The 24,785-nt window shown below is 37.0% G+C and overlaps 1 protein-coding gene across 1 annotated transcript in view; it reads left to right on the forward strand.

The window, feature by feature from the left end:
• LOC107688749 (fibronectin-like) overlaps positions 1-11,285 on the forward strand; it is a 30,002-nt gene extending 18,717 nt beyond the window's left edge. Inside the window, exons 30-46 of the mRNA XM_016486503.1 lie at positions 590-754; positions 905-1,060; positions 1,174-1,287; positions 1,695-1,964; positions 3,119-3,306; positions 3,718-3,805; positions 3,904-4,083; positions 4,202-4,291; positions 4,365-4,553; positions 4,660-4,749; positions 5,462-5,916; positions 6,929-7,067; positions 7,150-7,317; positions 7,720-7,845; positions 7,929-8,035; positions 8,138-8,254; positions 10,404-11,285. Of these exons, the coding sequence (XP_016341989.1) occupies positions 590-754; positions 905-1,060; positions 1,174-1,287; positions 1,695-1,964; positions 3,119-3,306; positions 3,718-3,805; positions 3,904-4,083; positions 4,202-4,291; positions 4,365-4,553; positions 4,660-4,749; positions 5,462-5,916; positions 6,929-7,067; positions 7,150-7,317; positions 7,720-7,845; positions 7,929-8,035; positions 8,138-8,254; positions 10,404-10,472 (2,711 nt within the window). The 3' untranslated portion in view covers positions 10,473-11,285. The remainder of the gene's footprint in view (positions 1-589; positions 755-904; positions 1,061-1,173; positions 1,288-1,694; positions 1,965-3,118; positions 3,307-3,717; positions 3,806-3,903; positions 4,084-4,201; positions 4,292-4,364; positions 4,554-4,659; positions 4,750-5,461; positions 5,917-6,928; positions 7,068-7,149; positions 7,318-7,719; positions 7,846-7,928; positions 8,036-8,137; positions 8,255-10,403) is intronic.
• The last annotated feature ends 13,500 nt before the right edge of the window (positions 11,286-24,785 follow it).

Here is a 24,785-nt window from a genome sequence, read left to right on the forward strand (position 1 = left end):
AATAGAATAGAAAAGATTTTTAGAAAAGCATAAATTCCCTGGTTACTCCGAGACACAAAGTGCTACACAAGTTTACATTTCTGACATCCGCTTGGCACAAAGAAAGGAAGTCAAACAGTATTTAAATGTTTTCTAACAGCAGTTCAGATTTTTGTATTCACTATGACGTTTATAAAATAACACAAAATGACAAGAAATTGTGAAAAATTTAACCCTCCCTCAAAATCGGGTCCCCATAAAGATGCTGTGCGATCCTATTTGCGCACATATCTTATACACCATGCATTTGCTCTTACCTTACATGTATTCACAATAATCTTCAATGTAATTCTGGTCATGTGAAAGTGCAAATCTTGTTGGTGGGCCATCTTTATTTGAAGTGCAATGGAAAAGGAATTAGAACCTCTCTGTAAAAACAATTGTTACACTGATGAAATGCAAATGATTGTCAGTCTGAACAGATTTTTTCAAATTTAAATGTTTATTGCACCATTTTTTTCCACAGAATATTCGTCTTTGTGTGAATTGATGGTCATTTTACCATAGTTTGTTTGGCGTTGACCGAATTGTTCTAATTTTTCGCATCCAGGAGGTTTTGACGCTCCTCAGGAATTTACTGTTCCCGGCTCCCAGTCTACTGCCACTATTGAAGGCCTCCGTCCAGGCACTGATTACACTATCACTGTTTACGCTGTGACCGGCAGAGGGGACAGCCCTGCGTCCAGCACCCCCATCCATGTTATACACAGAACGGGTAAACCGATGCATCTGAGAATGTCTGTCAGATCTTTGTTCACTGATTTGACAGACTTTTTAAGGATTTCAAAAGACAGGATGGTGTAGAAATTACACTCAGTTGAGAGCAAAAAGGTATAAATAATGGGCTTTGTTTCTTTAAACATAGATATCGAGTCTCCATCAGAGATGGAGGTGACTGATGTGAAGGACAACACTATTACTGTACGCTGGAGCCCAGCAGTGGGTCCCATCTCAGGATATCGTGTCACAGGAACTCCACTAAATGGACAGGGACCTACTTTCTCTGAGGTGGTTGCTCCAGGTAATGCTTATCATTCTCAATAAAAATATTGTGTTGTGCCTACTCTTGAAATGAAGGAGGTAATGCTGTCAGAGTGAGAGTTAAATAGGTGTGTTTTTCACATGTAACTGCAGACCAGACTGAAATGACGTTCTCTGGCCTGATGCCGACAGCAGAGTACACCGTCAGTGTGTACGCTTTGGGACAGGACGGAGAGAGCCCCCCTCTGGTCGAAACTGTAGTCACAAGTAGGTGTAAACACTTAGAAAAATACTTTTTTTTTTGCTTCAGTGTCATATAGTGTGTAAACATGATTGGATCCCTTGTGAAACAGAAGTACACTTTAGCATATTTTTTTAAAGGAGTGCTTATTACAAAAATAATGCTAATTTTGTACAAACTGAATATAATGTTTTCAGATATTTTTGTATATTAAATGCAACTAAATGAATGTATATTATAGTATTTTATTTAATTTATAAATAATTTATAATTTATAATAAAAGTAACTTCTTTTTCACAAAGGATGTTAAAGACTTATGAACATGTCACTGTTAATTCATCAATTTGCAAATATTATAAAATATTGCAGATGTAATGACATCAGGTTTAATTGAAACAGATTCATTCATAGTTTCAAATATTCTTTTCCTAGTGGTGGACAAACCAAAAGACCTGTCCTTCACTGATGTGGACTCAACCTCCATGCGCATCTCCTGGGAGAGTCCTGATGGGGTGGTCTCCTCTTACAGAGTGCTGTACTACAGTTCAGAGGAGGGGGAGAGAGAGCTGTTCCCTGCCCCACATGGAGAGGATGAGTCTGCAGTGCTGCATGGCCTCAGACCGGGCACAGAATACACTGTTAAAGTCATTGCACTGCATGACCGGACCCCCAGCACTCCACTGGTGGGCACTCAAACAACAGGTATTACTTTGGACAGCTACTCTTCTACTATTTAAGATCAGGGGCCGTATGTATAAAGCCGCTCAAAGTAAAAGTTTAGTCTAAAGTGTGTCAAAATTCTAAGAATGACGTAATTTTACTCTTATTCCTAGACTTAAGAATAAGAGTGATTCATAAAGGTTCCTAAGTGTTAAAAGAGGTCTCAGCTCCTAAATTATTTAAGAGAGCTGGAGAGGTCTCCTAACCTAGTTAGGAGTAATAAGATGGCAGCAAAGAGGAGACGACAAACACTTTCCAGCGAAAATATATTGGACTTATATGATAATATGGAGTTGATAAAACGATACAAACTTAATTGTAAAGATCAAACAGTCTTTTTTGATAAAAACTTTAACTGATAAAGTAATTTTTTTTGGCTGGAAAATTGGAAAAATGCAGCAATGCACCGGTCTATCAAAATTCAGTATTTCTGACTGTAATAATAATTTTAATGTATAATAATATTTTAAATAATTGTATTGTTATACAATTTTAATTCCTTATGTAAAAATGTAACCTACTTATAAATGCTGCTTATTATTTACTCAGTCCTCACTATAAGACTTTATCAAAAGTTATGCAGTGAATGAAACCTAAAATCATTAAATTAAAGTGAAGTGTACTTGTATCTTTCCAAGCAACTTTAAACAAAAAAAAATGCTGGAAAAAATGTATCACAGTTTCCACAAAACTATTAAGTAGCACAACTGTTTTCAACATTGCTAATAATAAGAAATATTTCTTGAGCAGCAAACCAGCATATTAGAATGATTTCTGAAGGATCATGTGACACTGAAGACTAGAGTAATGATGCTAAAAATTCAGTTTTGCCATCACAGAAATAAATAATATATATATATTTTTTAAATATATTCAAATAGAAAACAGTTATTTTGAATTGCAATACTATTTCACAATATTACTATTTACTGTATTCTTACTGTAACTTAAAGTAACTTAACTTTAGTAGCCACCTAGCAATCACCCAGAACACCTTAGCAACTGCACAGTAACATGCTAAACACCTACAACAATATCCTTTACAACATCGCAGTATTGTGGTAGTGAGTGTCGTGTTCTTTAGAAAATGTTCAAATCTGGTCATTTTTCTTTAATGTTCTCTTCTCTCCCTGTAGCTATTCCTGGACCCACAAGTCTGCACTTTTCCCAGGTGGGTCCGACATCCTTCACTGTCTCCTGGTCTTCTTCTGACGTCAGGCTGACAGGTTACCGTGTGGCCATCACCCCCAAGAGCAAGAATGGACCCACTAAAGAGGACAACATCTCCCCTGACTCAACTGAGTTCCACGCCACTGGACTCATGGTGAATAACCATCTCACACTTGCAGTGTTCATGTTCATTCTCTCAAAACTTTAACCTTACTGATATTAGACGTAATGTAGAACAAAATACTCTCATGCTTTTCGTGCCAAAAAGTGCTTAAAACAGCACTGAGGGGTTTCATGGAAAAATCTCTATCGAAACAGCTGTTCCTCAGGTTTTGAGGCATTTATTTCTTGATTTTAGCTGTGGTTGTGGGTTACTAGTAGTAAGAGAGCAATGCTAATCTCCATCAGGCAAACCTCACACTGTACGTCTACCTTGTCATTTTGGTCAGTGGGTAGATCAAAGATTAAAGCCTGTGCCAGACTTTTTCAGAAAATTATATGGTGTTTTGTGAAGCACATTTTCAAGGCTTTGCTTCATTTCTTCCCCCTGTATGTGTGTTTATAGCCTGGCACTGATTATGAAGTGGAGGTTTACGGTGTGAAGAACTCTCTCACCAGCCGTCGTGTCAAAGGAGAAATCACAACACCTGGCAGTAAGCCACCTTCCCTAAAACATCACTGAATCAGACCCACATTCTCCACCAATTTACTGTGTGCTGGCCAAAACTCAATCTAGATCTCATTTTCCCAGACATCAGTCCACCTCGACGTGTCCGTATATCCAATGTGAAGGACTCCTCCATCACTCTCACCTGGCGCTCTAGGACCGAGGCCATCTCTGGCTTCCTGGTAGAGTCCACACCCACCATGGGCGGCCATAACCCTATCCAGAGAACCATTGAACCCGATTCACGCACCTACACCATTACTGGTACAAAACAATATAACTATATTAACTTGTTTTACAGGCTGCAGTATATGCCGGGTAAATATTTGTTTTGAAAACTGAGATTGATTTGATTCTGATCATATGATTCTGCATTCTATAGGTCTGGAGCCAGGAACCACTTATAAAATCAATATCTATACTCTGAATGGAAGCTCACGTAGTGAGCCTTTCACCCTTACAGCTACTACAGGTATAATATAATAAATATAATATAATGTAATATAATATAAATTATTTAATAAATATTTACATTTTTTTTTCAGCAAAACCAGTTATAAGCCCACCCACAAACCTCCATTTCACCTCTCTGACTCCTACTTCAATCTCCTTCACCTGGGAGCCTCCACGAAGCACTATCACTGGATACTATGTGACTTATGAAGAGGCTGGAGACATTCCTAAAGAGTTGACCCCTCGACCTCAGGCTGGCAGGACCTTCGCTTCCATCTCTGGTACTGTTCTTTCTCTGTTTATAGCTTTCATAATGTTGTGCCTTTTTGCTTCTCCTTAATTATGTTGATAGTTTTTTATTAACGTTTTTGTGGTCTATACATGTAGGTTTGAAACCGGGCACGGAATACGTTATCAAGATTGTGGCATTAAATAATGCTCAGAGAAGCATTCCACTGATTGGAAAGGCAAAAACTCGTAAGTACACCTTTGTTAAGCTTTCTCTTACACTCCAGTTTAAAAGTTTGGGGTCAGTAAGTTTTTTTTTTTTTCTTTTTTTTTTTAAATAAGTCTCTAATTTAAAATAACTGATTTGTATCTTAAGATATTTTAGAATATATTTTATTCCTGTGATACAAAGTTGAATTTTCAGCAGTCATTACTCCAATCTTCAGTGTCACATGATCCTTCAGAAATCATTCTAATATGCTGATTTTCTGCTCAAGAAACACTTCTTATTGTCAATGTTGAAATAGTAATAGTTTGTTAAGGATTTTTTGATAAATAGAGTATTCAAAAGAACAACTATTGTTTGAAATCTTTTGTAACATTATATGTTTAGCGACACTTTTGATAATGCGTTCTTGCTTAATCCACATCTACATGTTGAAATTCATATTTTAAGTAGTTTGTGGGTACTATTTGCACTAAAACTGTTATTACAATACATTTTATGACAATATTTTATGAAGCTATTAATACATATTACATAGCAAGGCTGGTGATATGTATTATATAATATTACATGATATGTGCAGCTCCTTTTTTAATCACTTTAATTTAAAAGAAATAAATGCATGGCTGATATAATCAAAGCACAATGAATTAAATGTGCTTTACATTGCCCTCTGCTGGCAAAATATGCTATTGCATTTCTCATTTGCTTGCCCCAACACAATTTTCCTGCTAGAACTGGAAATTCACCAGCCTGCCCCCCAGCTCCCTGACCCCAGCCGGCCCCGCCATGACATCCTGGATGTGCCAGAAGACAACGACCACTTTAACAACCACGTGCATATGCTGGGGCCAAACAGACACCACACACTGGGGCAGCAGGGCCAACACATCTACACTGAATATCAGAGCCACAACCTGGGCAATAAAGGCCAGCAGCCTCATCCCCCAAGCCACCGCGAGCCTCTGGTCTACATCCCCCTGCCGGGAGCAGATGGCCAGAGAGTGCCAGTGGTGCAGGTGAGCGAGGGGCCTGAACCTGGCTTCCCCTTCGGTGGCCTTTACAATGAGACAAACCTGCCCCAGGAAGCTCAGACCCAGACCACAATCATGTGGCAGCCTGTGCCGCACACCTCAGAGTACGTGGTGTCATGCAGTCCCATTACAGATATCAATGAGAAGAGTTTCCAGGTGAGTAAACAATCAAATCTGATATTGAAACTATTGAAAAAATCTAATTATTCACAATTAATTGCATAGATCATTATTTGCTGATAAAGCTCTTGAATCAAGAAGATCTAAAATATTACAGTACATTATTGTGGCAGAAAATAACTGAATAGACTGAATTACTGAATGGACATTAAAAAGTTGATTTGAGCCATGTGCATAAGAGCATTTCATGGTAAATGATTAAATGCAATAACTTAATAATTTAATAAATAATGTATTATAAAATAAATAATTAAACTAAAGTATTTTATATATAAACTACCCCTTAAAAGTTTAGTGAATGTATTTTTTTATATATTTTAAAATGCAATTTAATATGCTGATCTGGTACTCAATAAATATTATTATTATTATTATTATTGTTATTATTATTATTATCATCAATCTTGTAAGGGAATGGCTGCTTAGTTCTTTGAAAAACAATTAATTATTTTTTTTTTTATAAATAGGAATTTCAAAGTACAGTTTTTTTTTTATTTGAAATAGAAATCTTTTGTAACATTATAAATGTCTTTACTGTCACTTTTGATCAATTTAATGCATCCTTGCTGAATAAAAATAATAATTTATTTAATATGAAAATTTCCTGATTCCAAACTTTTGAACAGTAGTGTATATCAACATTTGGTGAGGCAAGCCCCTAAATCAAGAGAATTTAATATATTACTGTACTGTAATTATTGTGGTAGAAACTGTAAATTAAAAAATAAAAACACATTTATATGTAGCAACCCTTATTAATAGATTGGTATGCTAAAACAAACCCACAGGCACAAAACCTATAACACTTCAAGTATAAAAACTAAACATTGTGTATAAAGACAAGTATAAAAGTATAAAAACAACACGGTGTGAATTTACCTGTTTGGTCCTATATAATGCTACTATATAGCTACTGATGTTTTTTTTTTTTGTAGTAGTAGTAGTAGTATATTATCAGTGATTAATACATACACTCTCTCCCCTTCAGATGCGTCTGCCTGGTACGTCCACTAGCGCTACACTGATCGGTCTCACCTCTGGTGCCTCCTATAATGTTCTTGTGGAGTCTGTCAATGGAGACCAAAAACAGAAAGTCCTGGAAGATGTTGTGACTGTCGGAAACAGTGGTAAATAATCCCTAAACCAAACAAATTTGTAACCACATTTCAGAAGTATACATTCTCATTCCTGACTCCTCATATGCTTTAGTTCCAGGGGCTGGAGTGGTTCCCACAGGCAGGGATGTGTGCTACGACACATTCACCGCCACCTACCATGAGGTGGGCGCAGAGTGGGAGCGCATGTCCGAGACAGGCTTTAAACTCTGGTGCAAGTGCCTTGGCCTCGGCAGTGGTCATTTCAGATGTGATTCATCCAGTGAGTGAATGAGCTGTGCCGCTACATGCTAAACACCACACCTCACTCTAGCATGGGTGACTGTTTGCCAATTACAAATGTTATGTTATATATTTTATGCAATTCTTAGTGAAGTAAAACACATGTGGAGTTCAAACTCCATACTGTTGCTCATGCTAGCTTTTCCTGACATGTTTGTAGAGGTCATCAAGCATGGCAGCCAGAGATGAGGTGGCTCATGTCTCAGATTTGTATTGTCAGCCTTTAACCAGACGATATTAAACTCTGGGACCAGCTTATTATGTGCAATAACCACTGTATGAATGTGTGTGAAGGATGAATTCACTGGAAACTCTCAAATGTATTTATCCAGACACTTTTGAGGGTTTACATACTAACCAACACACATCTTTGAATCTACAGAGTGGTGCCATGAAAATGGCCACAACTACCGAATTGGTGAGAAGTGGGACCGTCATGCTGAGAATGGACACATGATGAGCTGCACCTGTCTGGGCAACGGGAAAGGAGAGTTCAAGTGTGAACCCTGTAAGCAGAGTTTTTCAACAGTTGAGTCTAAGCAACTTTCAACATTTAATGGTTGGTTGATTGACGTTCATTCTCTGCTGTAGATGAATCCACCTGTTATGATGATGGGAAGCTCTACCAGGTGGGAAACCAGTGGCAGAAGGAGTATCTCGGAGCAATTTGCACATGTACCTGCTATGGAGGACAACAGGTAACACTAGGCTTCACGTCTTCTCTATATTTCAGTGTATTTACACATTAAAGAGTTTCTACATTATATATTCCCATGATTAAACCCCTGCTGTCTCTCCAGGGCTGGCGCTGTGAGAACTGTCGTCGTCCTGGTGCTGAAGTTGATGCGGACCTCATTCAGCCTCCAGTGCGCTCTGATGCTTACGACCGCTACAGAGAGAACGCCCTTCGCAAACTGGTGAGTCTTTATGTGACAGACAAAGGCTTCGAAAACAAAGAATAGAAGAATCAGATAAATCTCTGATGAAGGTCAGATTTGAGTATAATTATAGTGAATATTGTGTAGTATCATGTACTACTACACATTCAAAAGTTTGTGGTCGGTAAGATTTTTAATGTTTTCAAAATAAATATCTTATGTTCACCAAGGCTGCATAATTATTTTTTTTTTAAATAAAAACACAGTAAAACAGTAATATCGTGAAATATTATTTCATTTTAAAATAACGGTTTTCATTTTAATATATTTTAAAATGTAATTTATTCCTGTAATGCAAAGCTGAATTTTCAGCATCATTACTCCAGTCTTCAGAGTCACATGATCCTTCAGAAATCATTGATGTTCAAGAAACATTTCTGTATTCTTAAAGGGGACATAACACACACAGTTTCACCCAATCTCATGTTAATCTTGAGTACCTATAGAGTAGTACTGCATCCTTCATATCTCCAAAAAGTCTTTAGTTTTACCATATTTATAAAAGAAAGATACAGATTTATGATTCTCTCCGGAAAAAGCCAAGCTCCTGGAGGCGCGCCGTGGGCGGAGCTAAAGATTGATGAGCACTTGCGCCGATTGCCAACAAACAGACACATTTGATGCCGTTTCACTTACAGTCTGCAGTACTGAATCATGACCGTGATCTTTTATAGCTGGGACCGCTCCATCTTTCAGTATCAAACGATGTGCAAATCCAGCGTCGAACGGGGCCTTGTTTATAAAACGTTTGTCAACAAACACACTTGCAAAACTCCGTTGCTGCTCCGGAAAAACAAACTGCATCCACTGTTTACGTAACGCTGGGTTCTTCGGGAAGCTGAACAAGACTATCTTTCCCTTACAACCAAAAACACACTTCTTTGGAGACATTCTTCCCGAGCGAGCCCCGTGCAGCGCTGCCAGATGAAGCGTGTTGATGGGCGCGCTCTTGCTCTCGCTCTGGTCGATGCGTGCACAGGCGCGTTCTTCCGGGAGAAATGCCCATATAAGGAGTTCCACCCTCGTCTACGCCATGAAGAGCCACGATCGGAAAAAAAAAACCCTCTCCGAAACGTGTACGAACCTGGATGTAAGATTTTTGGCACAGAAATACTCTGTCATACGTCCAAATTGTTTTTTGAAACAATCAAAAAACATTTGTCCATACTTAGCATGAGAATCCAAGAACTCTGAATGCATGAAACAGCATTGAACCCCCCCTTTAAGCCCCGTTCACACCTAGAACGATAACTATAAAGATAATGATATTAGCATCTACACCAGTGAACGATATAGTCTGTTTATTCTAAGCGCACGCGCATCTGCCGCTTTAAATTCTCATGCTCATTATAGCAGGATTGATTCTGATTGGGTGTAAAAAAAATGTATCGTTCATCAGATGGAAAAAAAACATTCTGAAAGTGATTCCAACGATATTGTTTCTTTTTGCTTTTATCGTTATAGTTGTGGTGTGGACTCTTCTATTATTTAATATTGAGAATGATTTTTAGAACTTTATCTTTATTGTTATCTTTATAGTTATCATCATTGGTGTGAACGGGCCTTTACAATAGAAAGTTCAAAAGATAGCATTTATTCGAAACAGTAAAATCATTCATAAATTTACAAAATGTTAGTCACATTTGATCAATTTAATGCATGCTTTCTGAATAAAAGTATTAATTTCTTTTAGAAATAGGTCTACTGACCCGAACGAAACCTTTAAACGGCAGCAATATATATACAGTGTATATATATATATATATATATTATTTCATGCACTGCACTGTATATATTGTATGTTATTTTATTTATAATTATAGTGGATACTGTAATGTCAGTGTAACATTATTCCTTATTAAAAAGTGAGGTTAAAAAAAGTAAGAGATTTGTGGTGTCATTCGAAAAGGAAAATTAGTTTAGACATAGAGTTAGTTTATTAGATTATGAACCAAAACTTTATTTTTTCTTTTAAGTAATGTGCACTGCTTAATCGTGCACAATCTGATAAATTACATGTATTTAATAAAGTTGATAGGGTGACTTTTAATTCCATATTGACTTTCAGTATCTGGAAATGTTTAAGATTTTGCTATAAAACAAACACATTTTTACTTTCTCCATACAGAACATTCAATGTCCAATCGAGTGCCTGAGACCAGACCTCTTAGCAGATGCTCAGAGCCCTCTAGAATAAACGTGTCTATCAATTTTGCCCAGTAATGGAGAGGACATGGCCCCCAGAGACTGTATCTAGCTCCCTCATTGCCTCTCTGTCCTTATCTTCACTCACACTGCAAACTCTGTCCTGCTGCTTCCACCTGTGACGTCATGCCCAGAGTCAAAACTTCTCGCTCTTCTGATTGGTCGAGTCAGCAGCCAGTCTTCCTCTGCACAGTGGATGGAAGGACACCATCCATCTACACCGAGATTCCACTGATTTGAAGCTTGGCTGTTGACATCATTTCCATATCCTCTGGAAACTCAAATCAGTGGAACATCAGCAGAGAATCAACATATCTTGCCTTTGTGTTTTTCAGTATTATTGCCTGCTGTCTGATTGTTTTTTTTTTTAATGATTTTGACTTTTTGTGTATTTTTGTCAGTGATCAAAACGTTTATTGGTGTTCTTTTCTAAAACAAGCACTGTCTCACAATGAAACCTTTTGTGCCTTGTAGGCATCCTTTTTGTATGATGTAATATTCACCCCTCCCTAATCTGATTGGCTGGTTGATCTGTGGCCTTTGTGTCCGTCAGGAGACAAAGGAAAGCACTGTTAATGAAGAAGTGAAGTTTTTTTTTCTTCTTTTATTTATCCCTTTTATGTATGTGTTTTGATGGAATGCAGATTATGGGTGTATACTGTTTTTATGTTTGTGTTTTAGGTGACAAAGTCTTAACTACTGTGGACAAAAATACTTTTTAATAAAAATTTTTTTTTTTACAATGTTTGTGATTCAAAGCCTATTTATCAGAAGCTTCCATGGCACTAAAGCAGCATTCATCTGGTGTGTTGTTATTATTTTTCTTGTGGTTTTAATAAGGATAACCGATATCAGCATGCAAAGTTTTTGTAAAATGTTTTAATTTGAAAATTTTGTCAGAACAAGTGGCATTTGTGTATGTGCCTTTAAATGCAAATGAGCTGCTGCCTCCGCCCCCTTTCCAGATGAGGGCGGAGCCTTTACAACTTGCGCTTCAGATAGACTGTAATCAACCAAACTGGAGAATCTCACACAGCCAAAATGTCAGAAATTATTAATGAAATATGCAGACAGTGATTGTTTTCAGGATAAAACTAACGACATAGCTCTCCTCTCTGTGAGTACAGTCAGAGACAGTGGTATCTTTAGCCACATTAGCTGTACAGCATGATAAGGAGCACATCCGGAAACGCGATTTAGAAACATTGAGAAAATATGAGGTGATTCTTACTTGTTCTGCATATGATGTTTGAGCATGAGCAGCTGGTATTGACCCATTTTTCATAATCAGCTTCTGTGCAAAACCCGTGTTTAAACACTTGTTTACGAAGTGCACAAATATATACGACTCTTCGGCACATTTCCTTCCACAAATTAAATTAATCCACAGTGTTCTCCGTTGCTCAGATGCCGGGAGTCTTTGAAAACTGTCATTTGTCCAACCAAAAACATTTGTAATGTTTATGTGGCACAGACAATATGTAAATAGGAGCCATAGCGACGATATAAACATGGCAGAGGCAGACTATGTGCGGTTCAATCAGGGCGGGGTCAATGCGAATAGGGAACATTGTCGCCAGTCATGGGCGGGGCTTAGCCCTACTGTGACGTCACAAAAATCTCAAACGGAGATTTTCATACACTGCTTCTTCTGATTTATGGAGATTATAAAAAAATAAATGGATGGGTTTGTAACATTATAGGCTGGTTGTTTAAACACACTGTGGACACACATCACTGTTCAAACAGCATGTAAAAGTGAATTTTGCACAATAGGTCCCTTTTAAAATATCAGTTTCGAAATCCTCCCAAACATCTGTTTGGTGAATTTTGGCTTCGAAATTCCGTGAAAAGTGTGGTTTGCTTTACAGCAGCAACAAATGCATCTGTTATCCAACGTAATTACTACAGTGACATACTTACGTTTTTTTTTTTTTTTTTTTTTTTTTTTTTTTTTAGTTTTTTTGTTTCGTTTTGCTTTGTTTTAACCTTTCTCCATTATTGCAGATGGTTGCAAACTAGGGTTGCAAAAAGGTGGAAAATTTCCAGTAAATTTCGGAAACATTCCAGAAATTTTGGAAACTTTCCAGGGATTTTTGGAAAGTTTCTAGAAATTTTCCACCCCTTTGCAACCCTAGTTATTTTCATGTCTGCGTGCTAAAGAAATGTGTTCCTGGTGCAGGTTACATTCAGCAGGCGTGTGGGAATGAGATTACAGTTTGATTTTACATTTACAGAAGAAGTCGTGGCTTGGCTTTGCAGAATTCACCCCATTATGCTTGAGATGTTCAACACTGATGTTCAACACCATGCCTGGTGCGTTGGTGGTTTAAACTGGAACAAGTACCGTATTTTCTATAATATAAGTCAGGTTTTTATCATCTGAAACATGCTGTGATTTACAGTAAGTATATTCCAAAGCGACTTTTATAATGCAGTTAACATCAAGCACGCAAAACATTGATGCCAAATGAGATTTTTTTTTTACTTATAGTTGTTGTTGCTGTTGTTGTATCTCAGTAATCAATAAACTGAATCATTGTAAGAGTAAATATAGCTGTATTCGTTTGGATGGAAGTCATCACACTTTTCCTTGAGTGATTTCTATTGCTGAACAGATGGAGGTTGGCTTGGCTGCAGCTGATGCCATGCGCAGAACGGAGTATGAAGCAGGAACTGCTCCAGATATTCTTTGTGAGTGAAATCCCTCTATGTTTGTTTCTTCTTGAAGATAATACTAATTGGTGTCCCCATGTTAAAGAAGATTGTTGGTTACCACCAATGTAGCCAGGACCTTCTGCCACTTTATTTTTCAGACAGATCCATTCAGCTTCTCTCAAGAAAGGGCATGTTTTGTTGGAATCCTGTTTTCAGTTACATCTGAGGTTCAGGACTGAGGAGAATTTGCCTTTGAGCTTATAGAGGAGCAGATCCAGCCTGTTTGTGAAAAGGCTTATGTAGCCTACGTATCATATCATCAAGTCTGTGACAAAACATTTCATAGAACACAGATGCAAAAGCAGATTCATGTAGCTAGTTACTCTGGACATTCTGCATTGTTTCTCAACTGGGGCTTTTAAAATAAGACAAATCTTGTTTTTAAATAATCTAAAACAACTACAAATCAAAATGAAAACTGACTTTGATCATATTTCTTTATTCATTCCATCAACAACTGTCATTTTTATTTTAGAACCAGGTTTCTCACGGTGTTAAAAAACATAAGGAATTTTTAAAGTGAGATTTCTAGACCTGGAAAAGTCAAGGAAATTAATATAATCTTAAAAGCTCCGTATTTCTAAAATTTGAATATACATTTTTCTAGTTATGTTAAGCTCTAAAATATTGTACTTAATTATTTTACTTAATTAGTTTAATATATTGACACTCCTAGTTTCAGTAAATTAAAAAGGCTCTCTTGTCATTACAGCAGAAGTACCAGAATTATATTACCATACATGTGGTACCTTTGAATCTACTACTGGGTGGCCGTGTTTGATTTCCCAGTCCCAGTTACCAGTATAAACAAAGAAAATGATGCCCAAATATGATACAGGACAGATTAATGATACATTAATCATTGATATATCACTCAGAATCGGTTTTTATGCTATTTTACATTAATAATCACAAAATATAATCACCACATAATCAAATGTACCATTAAACTTATCTGACCTTTTCACTCTACATCCTGGCTCTTTTTGAGAACGGCACATTATTAGAATTCCAGTTTTATTTTGGGCAGAAAGCACAATCTATAGGAGAGGTTGAATCCTAATTGACAAAATTATGTTTTTATTTTTCCACAGCAGAGGGCAGTATTGGTCTTTGCTCAGTTTAAGACTGCTATCTCATTCTACATCTTATGGTTCTCAAGTGTGTTTGTATTGGACATATTCAATGGACCTGTTGCGTTCACTTCTGTTGTTTTCCTCTGACACATATTTCATAATTGCTTCATTCAGTCCATGGATTGCAGAATGCAATGTATATGGATCATAGTTATTACGCCGGTTCACTGAGATGCTACTCTACCTTGTTGCCCAAGGTTATTATTGTTTTTTTTTTTTATCTCTGTTACTGAATTCAGTTTTAGTTTAACCCTGTCTTATTGGAACCAAACCAGTTAATCTGAAACTCCAAACATACTATAGTCAGGTTGGCTGAGATGCAGGCAAGAAACTCAAACAATGTCAACCACATCTGATTGTCTTTAACGGAAACATGTGATTACATTAGCCACCATTAAAATGTGCATTGATAATCAAAGATTTCTTTACAAGCGTTCAGGGAGTGATTAAACACCACATTTAGACTCAGTATTTTCAATTGTTTGAAATAATGTCAACCATTCGTCCTGAATTAATTTGACTTAAAAGTAGTCTATAATCTCGGGCTGTAATTAAGGCTATCCAGGTTCCCTTGTAATTCACTGAATTTTAAGAGTGTTGTTTGAAGCAACAGAGTGCTTGTGATACTTGAAAAGCTTGTAAAAGAAGTGAAATGGTAATTTCCATTGTGTTGTTGGAGATTACATCTCTCCATCGCCAATACTCTCATCCATCTTTAGGAATGTGATTAATTAGTCTGCATATCCCAGCTTGTCCATCAATTAATTTATATGCCATTTGTGTGTATGACCAACACATCTCTATTAATCTTTGCTAGCACTCTCACTGTTTTCCTGGACTCTTGCTTTCAAGTATGGAAGTGATCAATGGCCCATGGTTTTGTGTAAAAACTGTTGAGATTTATGAGTCTGCAGTGGTCAAAGTGATGAATGCTCTGGCTCTGCTCTATGCGTACGCTTTTGTAGGTCCTCATTACTTGTGATTGGTACATAAATGATTCTAATCAATATTAGCTCTAAAACGAACCTATAATGTTTAGTGGAAGCTAGTGTTTTGAATGTGTCTCTTTTAGTCAGTGTGATTTAACCATCTGAGGCATACAGCATACAGAAAGCCATTTTGAACCATTTAAGGTGTGATGGATGATGATGACCTTTGACCCTTTCTTATAATTCTATATGACTGTCTTCTTTATATGTCATTGTGCTTTTAATTTATGACATCATAAATTTAAAATGGTTGACAGAAGTGGTGACAGACCAAGTACCTCTGGAATATTAAACAGTATCTTCTGCACTGAACATATGTGACAAAATACTTAATTTATGAATTATTATATGTATTATATTATTATTATTTGAAATAAAAAGAAACATTCAGATACATGTGTTTCTTTGTTATTCAGTAATTAATGCTTCAGAGGGTCTTTTGCTAAACAGAAGTGTGCTACATAATATTGAAGCAGATAATAAAATAAAAAGCCACTTAAGTGTTCTTAAGGAGAGCACACTTTCATGTTTCTTAACACACTTAAGTACACTTTTAAAACATGCACTTTGTAATAATGTCAAATTAAATGTTTTGCTAACAAGTACATTTTAAATGTTTGTGTTTCAGTAATCTTTTGTTGTGCCTTAAAGATGTACTGTACACTTATTTTAATACATTGACTAATATACTAAAAACTTGATTGACATACAAGTTTCAACAGAAATGGCATTCAAATGTTTTAGTTTACCATAAATTCTTGCCATTTAAAAAACAATAGAAGTAATTATGAAATTACATATAAAAATGCACTTAAAGGGTTAGTTCACCCAAAAATGAAAATGAGGCTGTGTTTTACTCACCCCCGATGCATCCTAGGTGTATATGACTTTCTTCTTTCAGACGAATCCAGTCGGAGTTAGAGCAATGCAACACCCCCTGAGTGCAACTTGAGCTTGAAAGATCAAAGACAATTTTTAATATAACTCCGACTGGATTCGTCTGAAAGAAGAAAGTCATATACACCTAGGATGCATCGGGGGTGAGTAAAACGCAGCCTAATTTTCATTTTTGGGTGAACTAACCCTTTAAGTCCTACTTAAGTGGGTCAAAAAGCCCTCTGAAGTTCAGCTAATATTTTAAATTTAATTGCAGATAACATGCAGTTAAGTGTCCGAAAACATTACATTTAGTTCACACTTAAGTATATTCTTTTAAAAATATATAATTCCTCCAATAATTAATCTTTTTAAAAGAAAAAATGTATTTCTTTTTTACAAGGGATACATGACCGTCAGCTTTTTTCATTTGTCAGCGTGCATATTATCTGATCATGCTATGTTCAGTTATGATTCACTCTTGTTTATTTCCTGGAATTGTGTTATCAGTGCAGTGCATTACAATGGCTGAGCATCAGCAGTGTCCGGAGCATCTGGAACTTCTGTCTATGCACTAATTAAATTCTCTCATTCATTTCCATGCTGCCTGCTCTTTCAAATCTTAATTAAGGAACATGTTTATGAGAGCTGTTAGGTCAATTTAATTTGATCTATGGCTTCTTAAGCAAGCAAGTGATTAACTTTTTACAAATTTACCTCACACACATGTTGGAGTTGGTAAATTTCATCTATATCCCAAGTTCAGTAATGCACAGTTTGACCGTTTAACTCCTTCTACTTCAGCCGAAGAACATAACTGTCAAGGCCTTGTTCCTTGAGTGAAAGTTGAGAATTCCACCCGGTCTTAAAGGACATTCATTCTCTCAATGATAAAAGGGGTTACATGGTCTGTGATGGGAGCTGGTCTCTGTACATCAATGTTTCACAACAACACTGGTGTCTCAGAGACGCAACTGAGGTTGTAGACCCCCATACCCCCTTGTGTCTGACTGTAACAGGTCTTGATAGATTACTCACACGGCGCTTTGGCTGCTGGCCTGTTATTCGAGCCCTGTGAGGCGGTCTCGCCCTTTGGCTGGTGATTTACTGCCTTATGTCTCTGTAAATCAATCTGTGGCGAGTCCGTGGGCCTTCCTCTCTACCCTGCCGTGACGCACTGAGCTACTTAATGTCAGATGCTCTATGATGTATGGAGGGCCAAATATTTGATTTGGCAATGCTCTCAGAAGAAGGAAATTCCTCCACTCTCTTTGGTAGGAGTTTAACAAATTGGTTATTATTCTGTGTAGTTGATCAAAGAAGGATACTCTGAAGTGCTAAAGGTGAACAATCGCATTGCTGTTTAGTTTTCTCAATATCTAGTTCTGTTCTGAAGGGGTTTCAGAAAGCAGGGGGAAAACTAGACCAAGGGCAAATAATAAAATGCAACTATGTAATCATGTTTAATTAGGATTTATAACAACAACATCATCTTGAAAATAATTGTACTTTTATTATTTCTTAGAAAAAACTACGTTAAAAGTACAGCATATTAATATTTTGTAGGGAATTCTGTTCACCAAATTAAAGTCATGTGGTGTGCCCAATAAAGCCCATGTGGATTTTAAACTATTTCAAAAGGTCTGAACACTCTTATTTGCCACAGACCCATATTTTCCCATAAGATAAATTCAAATAATAAAAACAACTAATCATATTTAATTAGGATTTATAACAAAAAAAAAACATTACTATCTTGAAAACAGTTTTACTTTTATTATTATTTCTTAGAAAAAATATTTTACCAGTATTGCTTATTAATAGTTAATAGTTGTGGTGCGACCAATAAAATCTAAGTGGATTTTAAGAAATATTTAATCATATTTATATAATCATTTTTATTTAAATTTATAACAACAACAACAACATACAACTATTCTATCTATATTTTAATCTTTTAATGATCCAATTTTTTTTTTAATACTCAAATGTGTATACACACACACACACTGATTCTTTCTTAAATGGCAGTATAGCATTTACTTTATGGCTCTACTGCAAAAATCTTAGATTAAGAAAATAGTTCATAGCCTCTTCCATCTTATGCGGGCAGGCTGAGCCAAAGCCTGGCTGCTTTTCTCTTTCTTTTTTTTACCCCAGCAGGCCTATATTCTGAGATTTATGCAGCAGAATATGGACTGATAACCCTTCATCTGTTCACCGTGTGAATTATTCTCTGCTCTCACTATCTGTCTCACCCTACACAGCCAGAATTCATATGGCTGCATGGCAGAATTTGTGTCCTTCACAGCAACATGGCCAGCAGCTGAGATTGTGTGTGTACGTGTGTGTGTGTATGTGTGTGGCCTGCCTGCCGAAATGTGTCAGTTGGTCTCTCTCGGCTTTCCATTCTTCCCAGATTGCAGCACAGACTGTGAGACGTTAACGTATTCATGCCACATTTCCATTCCTCCCTTCAGAAGTGTCGTGAAACAGGGTATTAAGACATTATCTGAAGGAGTTTCATCTCCGCAATGAAACACGAAATCAAGAAAATGGATCTTTTGGCTTGTAACGGATTACTTTGTGCATTTTGCACTTTGAATGACCTGTCATGAAAAGGAAAGCGTCTCCTCTCTGTCTCTTTCTCTTTGGGTTCGGTTATAGATGTGATGATTTGGTGGATTAACCCACTAACTCAATCTCCCCTTAGCAGACAGGCAGGAAATTAAAACAGAATCATGTCTTTTCTAAACTTTCAACTTCAGCTGACCCCAGATCAGTAGCTCTACCCTCGGACTGTGAACTGTAGAGTACAACACAGAATGAGAAACCTTTTCTTTTCCCTAGTGTCCACCCAAAACCTTAATCTGAAGCCTAACATCTAAAGACATCTGACATCTAAGACACCCAAGCAAACACTCATGTCCTTCTCCCTCAATAATAAAATAAATTTTGACTTCATATACTTCAACAGCTCCAGCTGCTGGATTATAACATTCATTAAATACTTTAAGCGTTAATTTTTTTTCCCCCATGCGACATAACAGTTTTTGCCATGTCATTTATTTTGTTACCACTAGCTTTTCTGACACCGTTTCGGTTCCACGTGAGTCACGCTGTATTTGTTTAATTTGGGATGACAAATGCCAAGTTACTTTTTAATTACACGTATGAATCGTTGTGTTATTAAAAAAACAAATTTGTTCCTAGATTAAGGGTATAATGAGAATTATTAGCCGGTTTCATTACCGAAATCCAATCTCGCTTTGGCCAGTGGGGGAAAATAACCTTCCAGCAGAGAATAACGCAGTCGATCTGAAAGCAGTTTGATGTCTCTGCTGCAATCTGTCTGCCTCTACACATAATGCCTTTGGAATGTCGAGCTCTTTTTGAACATAAATTAGCATTTAGACAAACCATCAGCCCCAAACAGAGCAGTTTCACTTGTTAACTTGCATCTAAATGGCTGCTTGGCTCCTTTGTGGACTCTACAAGGCAGGCTGTTAGTTGATGAATTCGGGTTTAATTCAGTGTGGGGACGGTGCACAGGCTTGCGGGCGCCGTTTGTTTTTCCAGCACTGACATTCATCTCCCTCCTACCTCCGCTCTTCTCCACCTCCTCGCCGCATACTGACATCCGTCTCCTTTATGTACGAGGCATCTGACATTTCTAATGTCATGCATAATCTTGACAAACAATCTTTTTCGATGCATGGAAATAACCGGCTGAAACAAATGGGAGGGCTTGCTGTTTCTTCAACTGTGGCGTATTAGTTCAAACTGAGACGGCTACGATGATAATAAAGTCACTAAATGGTTCAACTCTACGAGGATAAATGATTATGCCCGTGTTTTCCGCCCCCGCTCACACCCATCTGAAGGAAACGTGGCATAGGCCTACTGTCTGCTGTTTGGGTTTCATTTCATTACGCATTTTTAATTTTGGAACGAACAAAGACAAGTAATTAAAGCTAACAGGGCGGATCTCGTCACTATTCAGCTCAACTTTAATACACCTGAAGAGTAAATAATTAGAGCATGATATTAAAAATGGAAAGATAAAAGTGGCTGTCATGCTCAGAGATGTGTAGAAAAAAAGAAAGAATGGAGGAGGGGTACAGGTAAGCTCGTCAAGGCTGTGAAACTATTAGCTGATAAGATTTAATTGTTTTCTGTCTATGGCTAAATATAGACATTTTACTTGTAAGAGTGATTTTCTCTAAATATTATACTTGACATTGAGGGAAAAAAATAAGGAAACATAGCCTACGGCACAATTCTCTTTTATAAGGAAAGAAAAAAAGTCTATCAAATCAGTCATGTGGTGCAACCAACATGTAGGAAAAAAACATAAAACATATTACACCAAAGAGAGACTCTTGTCTCTTATAATATTGGATAATTTGAGCTTTATGACTAGGCAAGGTTAGTTTAGGACCTGAAGGTTGTAAAATGTCATGTGGTGCAACTCCCCAAAAATGTAGACCTAATGATATTTATAAATGAATGAATGAATGAATCCCATCCACAAAAATGTGCTGAAACATGCATGGTGCACAAGATTATGATAATACAGAATCTAAAACCCTTAACACTGAGAAAAACAAGAAAGCATACAGTACATTGGGTAATTCTGTTTTGTAAGGAAAGTTTGTCTACTATAACTCTACTAAACTCTCTTCCTAATTCCTACAGGTCTAAATTCTTGCTGAAGGTGATCCATACAAATATAATGGCGGCTGTATCCTGTAATGCCTGCATGGTTTCCCGTCTGTACAATTAATTTCAGACTTTCATATTGGACTGATGAGGTTGGGGTCTCTTAATGGGGTTTGAGATGACTGTGAAGGCTTCAGTAAACAACCATTCTCGAGCCCAAACACCTCTGACCCTCTGTTACTGATGTTAGGCTCTCCAGACAGGGGTCAACAGCTACAGACTTGAACTTTAACAGAGAACTCTCAACATCCCATAGGAGGGTGAAAAGTTTCTCTGTGAAATAGTTTAAAGTGAAACAGCAGTAATACTAAAGTTTTTTGAAACTTCAGTAGACTTTTAAAAAAAAATTTGTGTGAAGAAAAGAAAATGTAGAAGATTTTATGACTGTCCATGTATCGGTGCAGCAATCACCTCAGAAAACCTTACATATGGAAGCCATTAAATTAGCACTTTCCATACTTTTCTCCATGGGTTCTTGGGTAAATTAGCATATGTTAAGTTTGTTGAGACCATGCTGAGATTGAAATGGGTTTGAACTATATTAGCTATAGTTTATTAATCTGTCAGATGTCTCACTTCCCTGATTGCATTTTAATGCTGGTTTCTTATTCAAGAATTTATTACACCATGCTTTTGGTACAGGCTTTTGGTCCAAAAATAAAGGATATGAATAAATGAAGTAGACACAGGTCTATGTTTATGCATCACGCTTCATTAAGAATTGACATTCACATTGAAGTGTCAGTGATTCTAAAGTTTGTTTATATCTAATAATTAATTAAAATATACATAAAAAAATGGAATTGATACAAATAATACTTTAAATACATATTTTCTACAATGAGCATGCTTTAAATTCTGAATAAAATTGTAATTTTTTTGTTGTTTAATGTCACAAATCTTGATATGAAGGAAGTCTTATTAGTAATTTAACATCATTTAACATACATTTGTTAATAAAAAAAAAAGTATTTTAACAACAAAGTAATGTGGTGTGACCAACACTTTTTTTTTTTGTGCAATCAAGAAGATTTATGAGTGAGTGACGTGACATGTGGCCAAGTATGGTGACCCATACTCGGAAATAGTGCTCTGCATTTATCCCATCCAAAGTGCGCACACACACACACAGCAGTGAACACACACCCGGAGCAGTGGGCAGCCATTTTTTTGCTGCGGTGCCTGGGGAGCAGTTGGGGGTTCGGTGCCTTGCTCAAGGGCACCTCAGTCGTGGTATTGAAGGTGGGAGAGAGCATCTAACCATTTAGGCCACGACTTCCTTATCCTTATAAAACGGGAGATTACATCTGAAAGATCATGAAATATATTACTGATCTGAAAGATAAATGAACTTTAGGATCTTAGAGTCTTAACCTGCTCTGTGGATTTCATCAAGGCTCTGAGTTTGTATTCTGACACTTAGAATGTCAAATACTTTCTAGTGAGAGCAGCTGAGCACAGCCTCTCTTGTGGGAGTGATGAACCTTCACTCAGAGGTTTTGGCTGTCACTCATTCTCAGTGTTGGGGAAAGTTACTTTTAAAAGTAATGCATTACAATATTGCGTTACTCCATAAAAAAGTAACTAATTACGTTACTTAGTTACTTTTTATGGAAAGTAATGCGTTACGGATATTCTCTTGTAAATTAAAAAGTAATGCGTTACTTTACTAGTTACTTGAAAAAAGTAATCTGATTACGTAACTCACGTTACTTGTAATGCGTTACCCCCAACACTGCTCATTCTTATCTAAAGAGCAGCATGTTTCACCTCTTGTGCTACCACAGTTACTCACCCCTGCACCCTGATCTCACCATACTCATCTTCACCGAGGAGAGAGCCATATTTAAGTGGTTTTAAGGGAGTAACAAAATGAATAAGCTCTTCTCCTTGAATGGGCGTCAGAGGGGTTAGGCACAGTCTAGTCTTGACATGCCCGTGGAGACCAGGCTCTGTGGCAGCGCAGTGGTTGACACAGTCTGCCTTAGAGCTTCTAGCTCAGCTTGTCACTCACTCTGATGTGCAGCACAGGCCAATAATTACTCTTCCAATCATAGCAGCCCAGCATCAGACCAGAGGGACCCTCAGTCAGAAACACAGCACTCAACACATCTCTTTTACTCTTTACTTCCTGTCTCTCTCTTTTTATTCTCATGTTGAATTTTAGTGTGTCTATCTCGCTCAGAAGAACATGTTCATTGCTGAAAAGAGCAACTTAATGATGATTTTTGGTCCTGGCAGTTCAAAATCAATGAGACTGTTCACTGTTTTTAACACTAAGCTTCTCTGTTCCAGGCTAGTAAAGTAAATACAAATACCTTTTTTGAACATACTTTAGTCAAGTATAAATACTTTTGTTGACTTAAAGAGACAATTTATATCTTTACTCCTGTAATGGGAAGAAAAGCTTTGTGGATCGATAATAACATTTATCACAAATTAATCTTTTGATCTACTTGGTTCCTTTGAATCTGTCAAAACGGTTCACAAAAAAAAAAAATGGAAATACAGCACAAAGAAATGAAAAAATGACAGATACAGGGCAGTGGAATAATAATAATGTGACCCTGGACCACAAAACCAGTCTTAAGTCGCTGGGGTATATTTGTAGCAATAGCCGAAAATACATTGTATGGGTCAAAATTATCGAATTTTATTTTATGCCAAAAATCATTAGATATTAGGTAAAGATAATGTTCCATGAAGATATTTTGTAAATTTTGAAACGTAAATATATCAAAACTTAATTTTTGATTAGTAATATGCATTGCTAAGAACTTCATTTGGACAACTTTAAAGGCGATTTTCTCAATATTTTCATTTTTTGCACCCTCAGATTCCAGATTTTCAAAGAGTTGTATCTCAGCCAAATATTGTCCTAACATACATCAATGCAGAGCGTATGTATTCAGCTTTCAGATGATGTATAAATCTCAATTTAAAAAAATTGACACTGGTTTTGTGGTCCAAGGTCACATATTTAAGTAGAAAAGCAAGGTTTTGAGAAATGTTTTTTAAAGCTTAACTTCTTTTTCTAAGCGAGCGCAGCGGCCAACCTCGTATGTTTAGCGCATGTTTACATGGGAAAACAATGGAAAAGCAGTGCAATGGAAGGCAAAAACGCATTCTGTGTGTACGGCCCTTAAAGGGATAGTTCACCCAAAAATTAATATTCTGTCATTAATTACTCACCCTCATGTCGTTTCAAACCTGTAAGACCTTCATTCATCTTCGGAACACAAATTAAGATATTTTTGATGGAATCTGAGAGCTGTCTGACCCTGCATAGACAGCAATACAACTGAAATGTTCCCAAGTCCAGAAACGTAGCAAGGATAGGGTGATTTGTTTGCGTGTGCAGACCGATCGGTGTATGACATCAAAATACCTCGAGAGCATTTTGAAAGCATAAGGAACCGTCTATATGGTATTTTGATGTCATACACCGATCGGTCTGCACACGCAAACAAAGCCAAAACCTAGATATTTTAGGCAATATAGAAATCCTGGCCAGGACGCGTCCTGGGAAAATGGCACGTATGGTCACCCTAAGCAAGGAGATTGTGACATCAGGGGTTCAACCATAATTTTACGAAGCTACGAGAATACTTTTTGTGCGCAAAAGAAAAAAAAATAACAATGACTTTATTCAACAATTTGTCTCCTTCGCATCACCCTGCAGCGCCATTTTGGAGAATATCAGCTGAACGTAAACAACGTATGCTGTTCTGTGTCAGCTGCGTCACGCCGGATCTGTTTCCTACATTGTTGTTATGTGATCTGAACGAAAACAGCGTATCCATGTGATGCAGCTGACACAGAACAGCATACGCTGTTTACGTCCAGCGGATACTCTCCAAAATG

Source organism: Sinocyclocheilus anshuiensis, unplaced genomic scaffold (genome assembly GCF_001515605.1).
Source record: "Sinocyclocheilus anshuiensis isolate Anshui unplaced genomic scaffold, SAMN03320099.WGS_v1.1 scaffold9, whole genome shotgun sequence".
Taxonomy (NCBI): Eukaryota; Metazoa; Chordata; class Actinopteri; order Cypriniformes; family Cyprinidae; genus Sinocyclocheilus; species Sinocyclocheilus anshuiensis.